At 45.0% G+C, this 16083-nt stretch overlaps 1 protein-coding gene across 1 annotated transcript in view; it reads right to left on the minus strand.

The window, feature by feature from the left end:
- The window catches only part of LOC121449067 (probable asparagine--tRNA ligase, mitochondrial), a 74944-nt gene that overhangs the window by 45734 nt on the left and 13127 nt on the right, over positions 1-16083 (minus strand). Inside the window, exon 5 of the mRNA XM_041653273.1 lies at positions 15013-15093. Within this exon, the coding sequence (XP_041509207.1) occupies positions 15013-15093 (81 nt within the window). The remainder of the gene's footprint in view (positions 1-15012; positions 15094-16083) is intronic.

A 16083-nucleotide genomic window follows, 5' to 3' on the forward strand; every position in this document is an offset into this window, starting at 1 on the left:
TGAAGGAACGTTGTTACAGGATGTGCTAGGCACCAGGCTAAATGCTGGACACATTGGTGAGACAGAGACAAGGTCCCCAAGGAAGCCCTTTTTTTTTTTTTAATTTTATGTGTTAACTCAACCAAGCAGAATGTTCGTAATACAGAATTTTCAATTCAGGGCTGGGGTGGAGGTGGGGTGCAGAGAGATGGCTCTGCATATAACACATCTGCCGCTGAGTGTGACAATCTGAGCTCAATTCCTGGAACCCACACGGTGAAAGGAAAAGTGACTCCTGTGAGCACAGGCACACACACAACAGACAGACAGATAAATGTTAAAAAAAAACAACCAAACAAAGACCCTTAAGTAGCATTTTTTGAAAGTGAGTGTGTCTGGATACTGACGAAATCCTTATTGAGTCACACAATGGTATGCTGTCTCCAAGGAACTTAAACCTCTCCCCGGGCTCTGGCTTCTGCAGGTATACTAAGGAATTCTGGGTCACAGACTGCTGCTCATTTTCCTAGCCCAGGGTGGGAGTGGATGAGGCGTGTGATCCACAGAAAATGAGTCACGGCAGGATGCCAGTCACATACCCTGAAAAGCCCATCAAGATTATCACGAGCCTAGGGCAAAGGTCAAAATCCAGAACACTGACAGCACTGAACGATGGGGAAGATGGGAAACGGCAGACGCTCGGTGACCATTGATGGGAAGGCAAAACGGTACAGCTACTTCGTTTGTAACACACCTAATTTCTTACAAAACAAACATACACCATGAATCAGTGCCTGTCTGTGTCCCTTTGTATTTATCCAAAAGAGCTGAAAGCTTATGTCCGTATTGAAAAGAAAATTGTATAGGGATGTTTACAGCAGCATTATTCATAGCTGCCAGAACTGGGAAGCAACTGAGACATCTTTTAGAAGGTGAATAAAGCCAGGCGGTGGTGCCGCACGCCTTTAATCCCAGCACTAGGGAGGCAGAAGCAGGAGGATTTCTATGAGTTCGAGGAGAATCTGGGCTATAAGAGCTAGTTCCAGGACAGGTACCAAAGCTACAGAGAAACCATGTCTTGAAAAAACATACATACATACATAAATTAGAAAAAAAAGCAGGTGAATAAGCCGCCGTACACCCAGAGAACAGAACACTCTTCAGTAATCAGTCCCAGATAGTACGAACTTTAACCCACTTCTAAAGTAAAAGAAGGTCATCTAAAAAGACTTGTTTGGCTGTTTCAACTAAGTCGCACACCTCACAGCTATGTTTTAGTCAACAAAGGACTTCGTGGGCAATGGTAGTCCCCTGAGGAAGCTAAGAAGTATGACTGTTGGGCCAATCTTGGCTATGGAGTGAGTGCTCAGAGAGCCCAAACTACAAGAGACTTGTCTTGTTGGCTTTCTATTCCTGTGCTAAGATACCATGACCAAGCAGCTTACAGAAGGCTCGCTGTTTTAGTGGCCTAGAGCCCTTGACCCTCATGTCAGGGAGCATGGCAGAAGGAATAGCCTGGAATAGCAGGTGGGGGAGGGGAGGCACAGGCAAGCCTGCCAGTGAACAAGCTAATTCGGAATGCTGTGGGCTTTTGAAACCTCAAAGCCCACCCCCAGTGACACACACACACACCTGGAAACATGGAGCCCAACAGTGAAAGACCTTCGCTAGTGGGGAGGAACATTCATGATAGATTTTCTTATATGGAAATCTGGTAAAAACAAAAACTCGAACAACAAGAAACCAAAGATACCAGGCAAGTCACGGGTGAATTTCAGGAAAGACCGGCTCAAGAAGAGCCTCAGGCAGGTCTTTCAGGACAGATCCTGAAGTGGGCACTATCACAGGAGATGCCTCAAGACCTTCCTACTGGACTAGGATAATGTTTTCTAGAATAAAAAGTTATTAACCTGTAGGAACGGTTAGCCCTGTATCAAAGTCAAAGTATTTCATGAGGGAACCTTTCTCCACAATATCCCAGGCTCCTCTGTCCTTTACTCACAGGAACGATCAACCGCGTGGTTCAGGCCATCAGCCACCTAATTAATATCGACTGCTTTTTAATCTACTTTACAGACTGAGTGCCAGTGTAAGACTTTATGTGGACAAGACCTTTGGGCAAAAATATATAAAACTAACACAACAAATGATTTTTAAAAAGTTCTTCCCACGCTATTCTGTGGCCCAATCAACCTTTTCCAGTCATATAAAAGTTATTGGAGCGATACGGTTTAACTTAGCCTTTATCACATACAACAGGAAAAACAAAAGAACTTCGCGAGTTTATTCTGCCACTAGAAGCTAAAAAATAGTGTACAAAGAGACAGAAAACCAAGAATAACCAAACATTTTAAAATGCGTACAATCAATGTTCTGTTTCTTTTTTAAAAAAATCAAGGTGTACAGTCCTCTGCTTCTTTAAGGATTTCCAAGAAAATATGAAACAAATATTTTGAACTACCTCCCAGTTACCTGTTCTCACAGCAGAGCAAATATAGCTGAGTAATTTCCGTCTCGAGGGAATGAAATAGAAAAACCCACACAAGTCAGCTGTCTCCATGTAAGCTGTGCGGAGGGGAGGGGGAGAGTGAGCGCAGTGAGCCAGCACTGGAGAGGGAGTGCAGTGAGCCAGTACTGGAGAGCCAGCACAGTGAGCCAGCACTGGAGAGCCAGCGCAGTGAGCCAGCACTGGAGAGAGTGCAGTGAGCCAGCACTGGAGAGCCAGCGCAGTGAGCCAGCACTGGAGAGGGAGCGCAGTGAGCCAGCACTGGAGAGGGAGCGCAGTGAGCCAGTACTGGAGAGGGAGCGCAGTGAGCCAGCACAGGAGAGGGAATGCAGTGAGCCAGTACTGGAGAGGGAGCGCAGTGAGCCAGTACTGGAGAGCCAGCGCAGTGAGCCAGCACAGGAGAGGGAGCGCAGTGAGCCAGCACAGGAGAGGGAGTGCAGTGAGCCAGCACAGGAGAGGGAGTGCAGTGAGCCTGCACTGGAGAGAGAGCGCAGTGAGCCCACACAGGAGAGAGAGCGCAGTGAGCCAGCACTGGAGAGAGAGCGCAGTGAGCCTACACAGGAGAGGGAATGCAGTGAGCAGGCACAGGAGAGCCAGTGCAGTGAGCAGGCACTGGAGAGGGAGTGCAGTGAGCCAGCACGGGAGAGCCAGTGCAGTGAGCCGGCACTGGAAAGAACGCAGTCAGTGATGAGTGTTTACTTAACCTCTGCAGCCAACCAAGGACTCCCATGCCATCCTCACGCTTGCTTCTGTTACTCAGAATCCCAGGATGGAAAAGGGGAGAATAAAATGGGTAAATAAGAAGCATGCCACAGAAACCTGAAAGGCCTAAAAAGTCAAGACTGCATCCTGCTGCCACGCTTATTTCAATCTGCAACGTCAAGTATGGTATGGTATTGAAACACATTCCAAAGTATAGACTTCTCCCCCATCTCCACCTGTGTGGTGCATTGATGTGTGTGTGTGTGTGTGTGTGTGTGTGTGTGTGTATGTGTGTGTGTGTGTGTGTGTGTGTGTGCTGTGCACGCTGACACTGTGTCTTCCTCAATCACCTCCCCACCTTAATTTTTGAGACAGCTGTCTCAGTGTACTGGAGCTCACTGCATGGCAAGCTGGAGCCCAGGAAGCCCTCAGGATCTCCCTGCCTTTATTAGCACCTGCATTTGGGTTACAGGTATACTGGCACACTCAGTTTTTACATGGGTGCTGAGGATCTGAACTCAGGCCTTTATGCCTGTGTAGCAAGCGACTTACCAACTACTCCATCTCCCCAGCATCAAAGTATAGCATTCCGATCACATAAAACAAAAGGACAAACTTTGCTATCCAGTCTCCAGGGATTTGCAGTTTGGTAATGGGGAACGTTCGTTTCCTATCAAACCTTGTCTTGAACACTGGCTGCTAGAACTGCTAAAGCAATTGTCCTAACAAGTCCTCAGAGTGCACTGCAGAAATAAAAATGGAATCCCGGGAACCAGGAGCAGCACAAACTGCATGGCACTCTGTAGGGCGTGAATTAACAGGACCTGGCTATCTCCCCACTCCCAGCGTGTCCAGTGTCGCTGCACACTTTTCAGCTGCTGTAGATGTGTATCCTGGTACACACTGAACTTCTAAAGAAAAAATAATCTTCCTTTAAAAGAAGGTCTATCTGCATTCCAGCACACCGTGCCCAGCTCTGAGACAGGGTCCATCCTAGCAGCGGTTTGTTGCGTAGGAAAGGAAGTTTTGAGTTCCCACTGTTTGCAAACTCTTTTTCCTGTTGAGCATCTGAGAAAGAACAAGAATAAAAGAAATAAGGACCTGTCACCCTTAAGGTTAGATAGACTGGAGATTTAAAAAAAGCTGCTTTTTAAAATTTTAACTTTATTTTATGTGCATTGGTATAAAGGTGTCAGCTTCCAGGGAGCTGAAGCTACAGGCAGTTGTGAGCTGCCATGTGGGTGCTGAGAATTGAACCGGGATCCTCTGGAAGAGCAGTCAGTGCGCTTAACCGTTGAGCCATCTCTCCAGCATCCCCCCCCTTTTAAAGGGGGGGGAAACAATGTGAATGGGAAAAAAAGAAAAAGGAAAGGACATGACTGCTCCTAGGTGTGTGGAGGAGAAAATTTATTATGTTACAGATGTGCGGAGGGGGGGGGGGGGAGGACAGCCAGAGGCAGGGACAGATGTGCAGGAGAGATAGCCAGAGGCAGGGACAGATATGCGGGGCAGAGCACAGCCAGAGGCAGGGACATCTGGAGAGCCCAGTGGACACGACTTGGAGCCATGGGGGTGTGCAGAGACAGGAGAGCCAGACCAAGAGGCAAGGAGGGTAAAGGGTAGATGAGAAAGACCAGGTAACCAAATGGTTGATTACGTAGGGAAGGCCAGCCCAGCCCCTGGGCTGGAGAAGTTTAGAGCAGGGACTGAGGGATGCAGGAAGAGCCTGGCGGCCAGCTGCCAGAACCTCAGCCATTTGTCCCAGGTTGGAAATCCAACAAAATGTCAAACAACGAAGCACAGGCTGAAGCCATGGATGGTCACGCTGCATTCCACACTAACCAGGGCAGTGCCAAATGCACTTCAGAAATAAATAATGGCAAATTATCAATCCTAATGCAAGATATATGTCTTTTCCACATGTCATTCCTGTAAGTGTAGAGATTTGAGTAAGAGCAGTTCTGCATAGGCTTATTTGAACACTCTGCCCCCAGTTTGAGGCGCTATTTGGGAAGGCTATGGAACCTTTGGGAGGAAGTACATCCCCCCCCCCACTTCCTGTGTGTGGATGAAACCGTGAACAACCAGCTCCGGCCACCGTGCCTGATGGATGCCGTCCCTCTGGAAATGGAAGCTAAAGCAAACCCTTTCTTCTTTAAGTTGCATCTTCTAAAGCAATACAGAGGTAACTAATACAGCGCTACAGCTCCATTCACTTGTTGAAAAACAAACGAGAATATAGCAGTCCTCACTGAATACTGGCATACTCTGGTATACTGGCATATTCTACTGGTAATGGTGAAACTCCACCAGTACAGAGTAACTCCAATGTGCTAAGGCGCATGTGATAATATTCTGGAACAGACAGCAGCCTGGGATGCATGAAACCGTGTCTTAAAATTACACATTAAAAAAAAAAATGTTTCTTTGTGCTCTGGTCAGGACGAGATTAACTACACACAGGTGTAGGATCACATTTCAAATACAGGAGAGCAAAGTTTACGTCTGGAATAAACTTTATTGTGGGTCTCTCTTCCTAGATCTGTCCTAGGGAAAAGTCTGTCCCTTCTTGAACGATTGTGGGAAACTCTTTCAATCCACTCCTCGGTGAAACTGGTAAATATTATTAAAAGAAATAATAAAGCAACCATTAAGGTTTCTCTGGAAACAGTTTCAAGAATGTGTAGCAAACAAAGAAAGATCTATTTAAAAACAATTTACCAAAAATTAGTATGAGGAGCCTATAGTGTTTATATTAGAGATCACGCCCGTTCACCTCTCTTCACAGCAGAAACTCTAGCTAGACTGGAGGTTCTAACCTTCCTAATGCCGAGACCCTTTAATACAGTTTCTCATGTTGTGATGACCCCCAACTTTAAAATTATTTCATTGCTACTTTATAATTATAATTTTGCTACCATTTGTAATGTAAATACCTGATCTGATACTCTGTGGTCCGGTCCACAGTTTGAGAACCACTGACCTAGACTGTTTGCCCTGTAGGTTCCACCCAGGTGGAATGTGGACTCCAGGCCAGGTGAGGTAAACCCAGGACACCTGGAGCTGCTCCCCCCCCCCCCCCCCAGGACTCCCTGTCTGAACGAGGAAGCTATTCAGGGTCATCTTTGTTTCTGCCTCTAGCACCAGAGCCCCGCCCAGCTCCAAGATCTTGTCTCTGCAGAGAAGCAGGTCAGATAGCACCAGTCCAGATCTGTCCCCAAAGGCGCTGCTGCGCAGCAGTGTAAGGGAAAGTTCACGCAGAAGCGCGCTCTCCTCTCCGCAAGGGCAGTGATTGCAGCAAGAGGCAACTGGAGACTGGCAGATTCACCGAGGATAAGGCTAAACGGCAGAGATCTGTTAGCGTGCTGGGAAGATGGGGAAGCTGGCTGGGAACAGTCCTTCAGAGGTCAGAACAAATTTACATGCTGGCCAAGAGAAAGATCCTCATATAGGAGCCTGAATTTGATTGAATTATTTTGAGATGCAATTTATAAATTTATAGCCCACGACTTGGTTAAAAATAATAAAGCAATGAGCCTGTGGTCAGGGGAAGAGGCAACCAAAGACAGCCCTGCCCAAGTTAGCAAGTGCCAAGTCTGTATCCTGTGCGCATATTCAAGCTGTACCCCCAAGGTACAGTAATAAGGTCTTCCTGCTGCTGGGGCGGGACATCTCTAGGATATGTAAAAGAACCCCTACAACTCAACTGACTACCAAATGACAAACACATACAATTTTAAAATGTATTTAAAATGTTTCTATATACAAATATTCAATACACGTGAGAAAAGCCACTCACTATCCTTAGTAATTAAGACAATAAAAATTAAATCCACAATGAGACAGCACTCCACACCCCAGGAGAACTATCACCAAAGAGACTGAACATAGAGCACGTACGGAAGGAGAGTGGAACTGGAGCCCTCTTCACAGAGCTGGTGCCTACAGAACAGTACAGCCACCTTGGAAAGAAAATACTGCGACGGGGTTTGAAATGTTGACTAGAAAGTTACCAAATCTGAGAGATATGTGATGTTCATCCCCACAAAAGACTTGCACCAATCCTCTCTTTATTATTACTCATACTTCCCACAGAATAGAAAGTAAGAGAATTCATCAAATGATAGAGGGATAAACATACCATGGGACACTCACACACTGGAGGACGTACTGGATATAGAAACCTAAGGACCGCTTCATGGGACACTCACACACTGGAGGACGTACTGGATATAGAAACCTAAGGACCGCTTCATGCTGCAACATGGATGAACCTCACACGCCACAACAAATAGACTAAGTTTTATGAGTTCACGGAAAACGCAAATCTGAACAAAGTAGAGTGATGAGAAAGGCTGCTGAGCAGCTCTGGGTTTGTTTCTGAGGTGATAAAGATGTCCTCATACGAAAACACGGTAACTGACTGGAAAGCTCAGCTAAGACACTAAACACTGCAACTATTTTTAAGTCAGCAAATTTAATGGTATGTGAAGCATGTCTAAAAAGTGCTCCTACTTTGTTTGAGACAGTTCTCATGTGGCTCAGTCTGTCCTCAAACTTGCTATATTGTGAGGATGACTTTAAACTCTGATTCTCCTGCCTCCATCCAAACTGAGCCCAAAACTCTGTGTTTGCTAAACAAATTCTCCAACTCAGCTGCATTCCCAGTCACAATAAAACATTTAAACACACACGCCATTTAAAAACAACACACACACACACCCTGCTCTTTTTCCTCATCCCTCAAGCTATCCATCTCTATCTATGTAATTCATCGATAGGCACCTTCTCCTGTGTTTACTCTGTTCACTTCTCTAAGTCTTCTTGCCCTGTTCCTTCCCCCGAATGCCTTCCTGAGGCAGCTGAGTCACGCGGTCATCTAAGAACTTCCTTAAGATTTATTTTTCATTTACTTGTGTCTGAAGCGTACGCACGCCACCTGCATGCAGACAACCACAAAGGCCAGAAACAGGAGCTGGAGTTATGGGCAGTTGTGAGCTACCATGTGGGTACTGGAGCTGAGCCTGGATCTTCTGCAAGATGCCCAAGGACTCTCTTTAGACCCTGGAGCTTCTTCTATCTTCTTAATCAATACTGGCCTAATTTTGCCTGAGATTCCCTATCACCTATAGTCGGTAACACCGTGACCTCAACTGTAGAAACACCACAGTTTCACCTCATTCTCTGACCTACTTTTAGTATGCCACAGCCCCAAATTCATACCTTAATCTCTTTTATCTTTTCAGAGACAAACCACAGATGCTTCTGGAGTTAAGGTGGGACTGCATCCTGGTAAGTCCCTCATCAACTGAAAATATTAAATACTGAAAACACTTGAAAGTTATGGCTTGGCGACATACCACATTGAAGTGTTGGTGTACCTCGAGGAGCACGGAGCTGACTGTAGCTGTGGCTCGTTCGTCACTGCCCTAGCAGCATGAGAAAACATTCCTGTCACATACGATTAGCCCAGAAAAAGACGAAATTTCAGAACACGATTTCTGGGCTGAGGGTTTACTGGTTAGAGTGCTTCTCTTTAGCGTGTTCAGGGCTTAGGTTTAATTCCCAGCAAGGAAAAACCAAAGTTACATTTTGGTTAAACGCTTATCACTTTTTGCAGCTGAAACATTCCAAACAGATTCATCCTAAACTGGGGACCATCCCCGGATGCTCCAACATTGTGAAGATCAAATACGATTTTGAATTCAGTTGGGACCAAACAGGAAAAAGATACAAACAAATAGTATAAAATAAATATCAAGGATGAATAAAGAAGCATGCTCCTTCCTTCATCGCTTCCTGCCAACGCACCAGTGCACGGGCCAGAGCCTCAACTGCATCATCAGCTCCTCTGCGATATTTAGCACAGCATCTTGAACACAGATGGCATCCAATGTGTGCGGAATAGCAAATGAATGCCTTGAACACAGCTTCTTACATATGTATGTTGCTGTCCCCAAATCTTAACAAACACGCCGTCTTAAAACTTTCGTACAGGCAATAGAGATGACAGAAGAAATAAACTACAACAGGGTGGCAGGCACCCACTTCTCCACGAGGACCGGGGTACACATTCTTACTTTGATTGCCCTCAAACCAGTGTGTACTATGTATTATTATCTTTAAATGCTTAGGAATACTTCAATATTGTCAAGGGCAGTGGGGCCGGGGTATAAAGGGCGCTCATTAAAAAAAGGCAAGGATTTAAATAGCAAACTCCACTCCTTTTTTTAAAGTAGACACCAAGATTTGCACCATGAGCTTGAAGACGCAGCTAGGAGGAGACTGACAACGGATCCTGAAGGACAGAGTGACATAAGGTGGGCCTGGGGTTCTTCTTCCAGACAACAGGTCTGCAGGTTACGCCTCAGCAGCTGAACTTCTGCAAGTAATGGAGGCAGCACAAGTAGACAGACTGGTGAGACCCGGCCTGCTGGACGGACTGCGGGCCTACAGCAGCAGTCAGCTAGAGCGCAAGTCTTTGGGGGACTCGACAGTCAGGGCTGATTCCACCATGTAAAGTTCCCATGTCTGGTCCTGAAATAACATACATGATCACAGAACACTTCTCACTGTTCAGCTTTAGAAATATATTCTCCTCTTCTTAGTCTGACTCACCTGGTGATCTGCCTTCTTGAGTTATTTACAGGTCAGAAAGCACACGATGGAATCTACCAGATCTGCCTGAGAGATTTCCCTGGTAGCCAATGGGTTATCTCCATATGTGCCACTGAAGTTCAGGACAGCTTCCAACTTGTCTCAGTTCCTCTAAAAGTTCCCTTCTTATTTGTACCGGTTCTTTTAATCTGCACCTTTGAAACCATTAAGTGGTTTAGATTAAGGGTTTATGATGTGTATTTAAGATGGGTATTTTTTCAGTTTACATTCAGAATACTAAGAAAAGGAGAAGAACAACTAGAAGACCATTTTTTAAAAATCAACTCTTGTCTTTTTTATTTGCTGCCTTCTTTGAATTCATACATACAGATGCTAACTCTTCCATTTCAAATGTTCAACAAGTCTTTTTTTTTTTTTTTCAAGTACTGGCATTACAGAACACTATACTTCCCTTGACTCTCAAGTCATTTTTATTTTGCTTTTTCCAAAAAAGCTAATTATAGCCGGGTGGTGGTGGCGCATGCATTTAATCCCAGCACTCAAGAGGCAGGGGCAGGTGGCGAGTTCGAGGCCAGCTTGGTCTTCATAGGGAATATGGTCAGAGCTACACAGAGAAACCCTGTCTCAAAAACAAACAAACAAATCAACAACAACAAACCAGAAAGTTAATTATCATCAAGATTTCTTCACCTTTTGTATCAAGGAAATCATTTGATTCTTATTTTTTAATAATGACGTCAACAGGTGAAGATGGTGTCTTACAGTGACCTCTCTGATAACGTTAAAGAGGAAGAACTGCTAGGAGTCAGAAAGCACAGATCTTGTCAGTTGGCAGAATTAAACGTACAATAAAGCATCTTTTGGGCACAAAAAAGTCAGTAAATAAACACCAGGAACACAAATGTGATGCAACGACACACAGTTCTCCGTGTCTGTCCCCACTGAGTCATCATGTGTGACAGCTAAGCCAGCAAATGCATGGCTCTCAACCGCCCGCGTGTGAGAAGCTGGGTGAGGATTCCACTTCTTCACTGTATCTGGGACCGGGTCTTGTTATGCCCGAAATACACAATGCTCCTGCTTTAGTCATCGAGTGCTGGAATTACATGAATGTAGACACAAGCATGGCCTGTTCTGATAATGTATCATGATTTCTACCTGCAGTGTGGGCAGGATCACAGTGTCTGGCACATACCACTCTCAGAAGAACTCGGGGCTGGAGAGAGGAAGCTCAGAGGTTAAGAGCGCTCACGGCTCTTGCAGAGAAGGCAGGTTTAGCTGACAGCACCTACATGAGAGCTCACGTGGATCTGTAAGTCCAGTTCCGGTATCTGGAGCTCTTGTTTGGCGACACAGGAGGTACACACACATACATGAAGGCAACACTCATACACGTGAGATAAAAATAAATCTTTCAAAAATAAACTAAAGATCTTCACATCTTAAACAGAACAATGAGACAAGAGGGGGAAAAAAAGCAAAAGAAGATCTAAATAAGAAGAGGCTACAGCATCCTTATTTGCAGATGACATGATTCTATACATCAGAACTGTATTAGTTACTTTCATTGCGGTGATAAAACACTATGACCAAAAAAAAAAAAATGATTGATGGGAGAAAGAGTTTATTGGGCTCATGATTGCAGAGGGCCGAGAATCCACTGTGACGAGAAAGAGTTTATTGGGCTCATGACTGCAGAGGGCCGAGAATCCACTGTGATGAGAAAGCACGGCAGCAGGGCAGCACGAGGAGGAAGGTGAGAGGTCACATCTTTTCCCACAGCACAGAGAAAGCTCTCTCTCCCAAAGCCCACCCCCAGTGACATACGTCCTCCAGCAGGGCCTCACCTCCCATACTTCTCCAGAGAGTCCCGCCCTCTGGGGAGGGGACACCTGGGCCTAAGGGTACATTTGGGAGACATTTCTCATTTTAATCACCACAGACCCTAATGACCACCAGACAACTCTTGGATATGGTGAACACTCTCAGCCAAGAGGCAGGCTACAAAACTAAGATACAGAAACCTGAAGCCTTCCTATATATATCAATGACAAATATTGAAAACTAAATCAGGGAAACAATGTTGTTTGCAATTGCCTTAAAATGCAAAAACAAGCAAAAACCCTTGGAGTAAACCTAAGGAAACTAAAGATGACAATGAAAACTTACACACCAGAAGGTAGAAAGATTCCCACATTCATTGATTGGAAGAAGTAACATTGTGAAAATGGCTATTTTACCAAAATCAATCTATAGAACCAATGAAATTCTCATAGAAATCCCAATGCCATTATACTAAAATAGATAAAATACTCTTGAGATTCCTAAAGAAGCACAAAAGATGCCAGACAGCCAAGCAAGCCTGAACAGAGAGAAAGACGGCTGGCTGGTTACCGATGTGTCTGCTGTGCAGTATGGGGTCTGAGGCTGGGTATACAGAGAAAGATGGCTGGTTACAGACGTGTCTAATGTGCAGTATGGGGTCTGAGTCTGGGTACCCAGAGAGAAAGACGGCTGGTTACCGATGTGTCTGCTGTGCAGTATGAGGGCCTGAGTCTGGGTATACAGAGAGAAAGACGGCTGGTTACCGATGTGTCTGCTGTGCAGTAGAGGGGTCTGAGTCTGGGTATCCAGAACCTACATACAAGCGAGGGGCAGTGCATACATCTGCACCCTCAGCACTGGAACTCACTGGCCAGCTGGAAGCCTAGTCAAATCGATGAGCTCCAGGCTTAGCAAGAGACCTTGTCTGAAAAAAATCAACCAGAAAGAGATGGAAGAAGAGACCTGCTGCTGACCTCTGGCCTCCACATGCACACACGTGAACTCCCACACAACTATGTACACACAGTGTACCTCTACACATACGAATGCTGTTACAAGTATCACTCATCTTACGTAATTTCAAGTTATGTTTTAGAGCCATGGTATTAACTAATAATATCAGCATAGAACTGGCAAAGGATAGATACACAGATCAATGGAATAAAATAGAGAATTTAGATATTAAGCCTTCACAACTACTACCATTTGCTTTTTAACAAAAATGGCCAACAAAATTATCCACTGGAAAAAATACAGCTTCTTTGACATATGGCACTAGGAACATTGGATATCCACATGCAGAAGGATGGACCTGAATACCCTGTATAAAAATCTACTCCAAATGGACAGGAGACCCTCATGTAAGACGGAAAGTCTGAAACTATTAAGAGAAATAAGTACAGAAAACACTTCAAGATACAGGCATAGGCCAGGACTTTCTAGTAGCTCAGGAAATTATGCTAGCATCTGACAAGGGAGAGCTCATGAAATTAGAAAGCTTCTGTACAGCAAAAGATACAACTGTGTGAAGATTCTCCTTGGAATGGGAGAAAGGCCTTGCTATCTACACATCCAATAAAAGATTAATACCTAGAATACACAAAGAACTAAACAACAACAACAAAGTACCAAGAATCAACCCAACTGTCTTAGTCAGTGTTCTAGCTGTGAAGAGACACCATGACCAAGGCAACTCTTATAAAAGAAAGCATTTTTTAGTCCGTTATCTTCACGGCGGTGAGCATGGTGTCACTCAGGCAGACATGGTACTGGAGAAGTGGCTGAGAGTTCTACATCTGGTGTGCCAGCAGCACAAGAGAGAGACACGGCCTGGCTCGGACCCTAGAAACTTCAAAGCCCAGTCCCAGTGACACACTTCCGGTAACAAGGCCACACTTCCTGATCCTTCAAACAGCGCCATTCCCTCCTAACCAAGTACTCAAATTTATGGGCTGGGGGAGGGGAGAGGGCATCCTCGTTCAAACCCACTGCCCCAATTGACAAGAGGTCTAATGAGACCAACAGACAAGACGGTTCTGAAAAGGTGAAGTAAAAACGGCCAATAAGCACATGAAACCCAAGTTCATCCTCGCTAGCCTAGTAATACAGATTAAAACTACACGGAGATTCCACCTCCCCCATCAGAATGGCAGTCCCTAAGAAGCAACAAGCCATGCTGTCGAGGATGAGGACAAAAGAGAACCTTCACACCCTGCTGTTTACAGTGTGAACTCGTCTGGCCACGAAGGAAATCCCTACAAAAGTTCCTCAAAAACATCAAAACCGAATCTACCACATAACCTAAATATATCATTCCTAGGTATTTACCCGAGAGACCTCAAGTCAGCCTCGGGGAAATGTCTGCACACTGGTGTTTACTGCAACTCAACGGCCGCGTAGCAGAACCATCAAACGTGGCATATATGCCCAGTGCAAGTTCGTTAGGACAGATTGCACGTAACCCAGGCTAGTTCTGAACTTGCCATGCAGCTGAAGGTCACCAAGACTTCTGATCCTACGGCTTCCACCTCCCAGTGCTGGAAGTACTAACAGCACCACACCCTGATTGAGACGCTGGGAACTGAACCCAACTGAGGCTCTGGCGAGAATCCTAGCAAGTGAGCTAATTTCCCAGCCCATAAAGAACAAAGATGCCATTTGCAGAAAAAAATGGATGCAAGCAAAGCTTTCATGATAAGTCTACCTAAGAAAGACAAATATCACATTTGCTCCTGTTATTGGTTTCCGGATTTTATATAAATGCATAAAATCAGGTATGTATATGTGACTGGGAAGCAGAAGCAGAAACGTGCAAGGGAACACAAGGGAAAATGGGGGAGCAGAGGAGGAGAAGGTAGGGGAGTGTGTCGGGGAAATACACTCAAAAGTAAACTATAGATCGAGAGACAACAAAGCGTCTCAGGAAGAATCTACTTTACAAATCTGGTTTCTTTACATGCACACTTTCCTATTTTGTTTAACCATTAATTTTTTGATTAGCATACACAGAAATGGGTGTGACTGTGACATTTCATAGATCCATGTTATTATACTTTGTTCTTATTTACAGCCCTTCTCTTCCCTGCCATTCCCCAGCCCTGCTTTCCTCCTCCAAAGTCTTCCTTCTGATTTCAATGACATATATGCTCCATGAAAAAGTAAACAGAATGCTAAATTAAAATTCATCCTTTCTAGTTACAGTAGAATCATGGGGCTGGCTCAGCGGGAAATGGAAGTGATCAGAGCAGTGTGAATGTTTTTCAAGGATTACTATTGACAACTTCAGGCGCCAGCCATGGTCTTCAGTCCACAAACGCATCATTAAATTTCAAGCAAATCCTTAGAGAAAAGTGTTAGGCAGCAATAAGGGGGATACAGCTTACCTCCACTTGGAAAAGCTCTCCAGCACCCTCACAGTCGTTGGACGTGATGATGGGGGTGTGAATGTGCACGAAGCCATTGTCCTGTAAGAGAGGAAAACTTACTAGGTTTGCACATGAAGCAATTCCAAGAAGGCCTGCTGTGTTCTACTATTTCCTAGGCAAACCTTGAATTCCTGATCCTCCTGTCTCAGCCTCCATACATCATTGCACCTGGCCAGCTGAATGTTTTATTATGCATAGAAGCACACAAAATGTTAAATATGGAACAGACTCATATGTATCTTGTCTAACTACTTCATTTAAAAAATAAGCAGACCCTGTCCCAGAGAGTTCATGAATTTCCAAGTTAGACAACTCATCAGCAGCTGAGCCGGGGATGGAACAGAAGCCCTTACTCTCTCTCTCTCTGTCTCTCTAACACTATTTCTTTGGCCCACGTCCCTAGTATACTGAGGAAGATCCAAGGAGCACACGTTCACCCTGGCTAGTGTGGGGTGATGCTGCCCACACTGCTCACGGAACGCTAAGTGAACAATACGAAGTTATCTTGAAATGAAACCTTGGCAGAAATGAGCCATCAAAAAGGAGAAAACAGAGGCGGATAAACAGGAACTAAAGAAGGAAATGGGAAGAGGGAGACGTCTCTGTCCGCCAGCAACCGCACGACGCGCTGCACATGACACAGGCATTGAGTGTACTTCCTTTGCCTGAAGAGTACTCTGAGCAGCAGCGAGCCCATCCATCACTGAGGCGCCAACGGCAGTCCTTCTGATCAAAAGTCTGCGACTTTTCCATTAGTGAACCACAAAAGCTGCTGCCAGCAGGATTGAAATAACCCATCAGCTTCAAGATTATGCTTCTTTCATTTTGACTATGCATGTAGGCAAAAGGTCAGGTTCACAATAGATGTGGCAGGACAGGAGCGCAGGTAGCTGAAAGTGAATTTACAGCACACAGGCAGAAAGCTATATACTTAATGCAGAATCTCAGCCTTGAAATCAATACGATAAATTTATACATTTGCATCCCTGCTAGGTTCTGCCTATCACTGGTAGACTATAAAAACATCTT

This window comes from Microtus oregoni, unplaced genomic scaffold, assembly GCF_018167655.1.
Source record: "Microtus oregoni isolate MIOR12 unplaced genomic scaffold, Mior012 000000F_ref0000247, whole genome shotgun sequence".
Lineage (NCBI taxonomy): Eukaryota > Metazoa > Chordata > Mammalia > Rodentia > Cricetidae > Microtus > Microtus oregoni.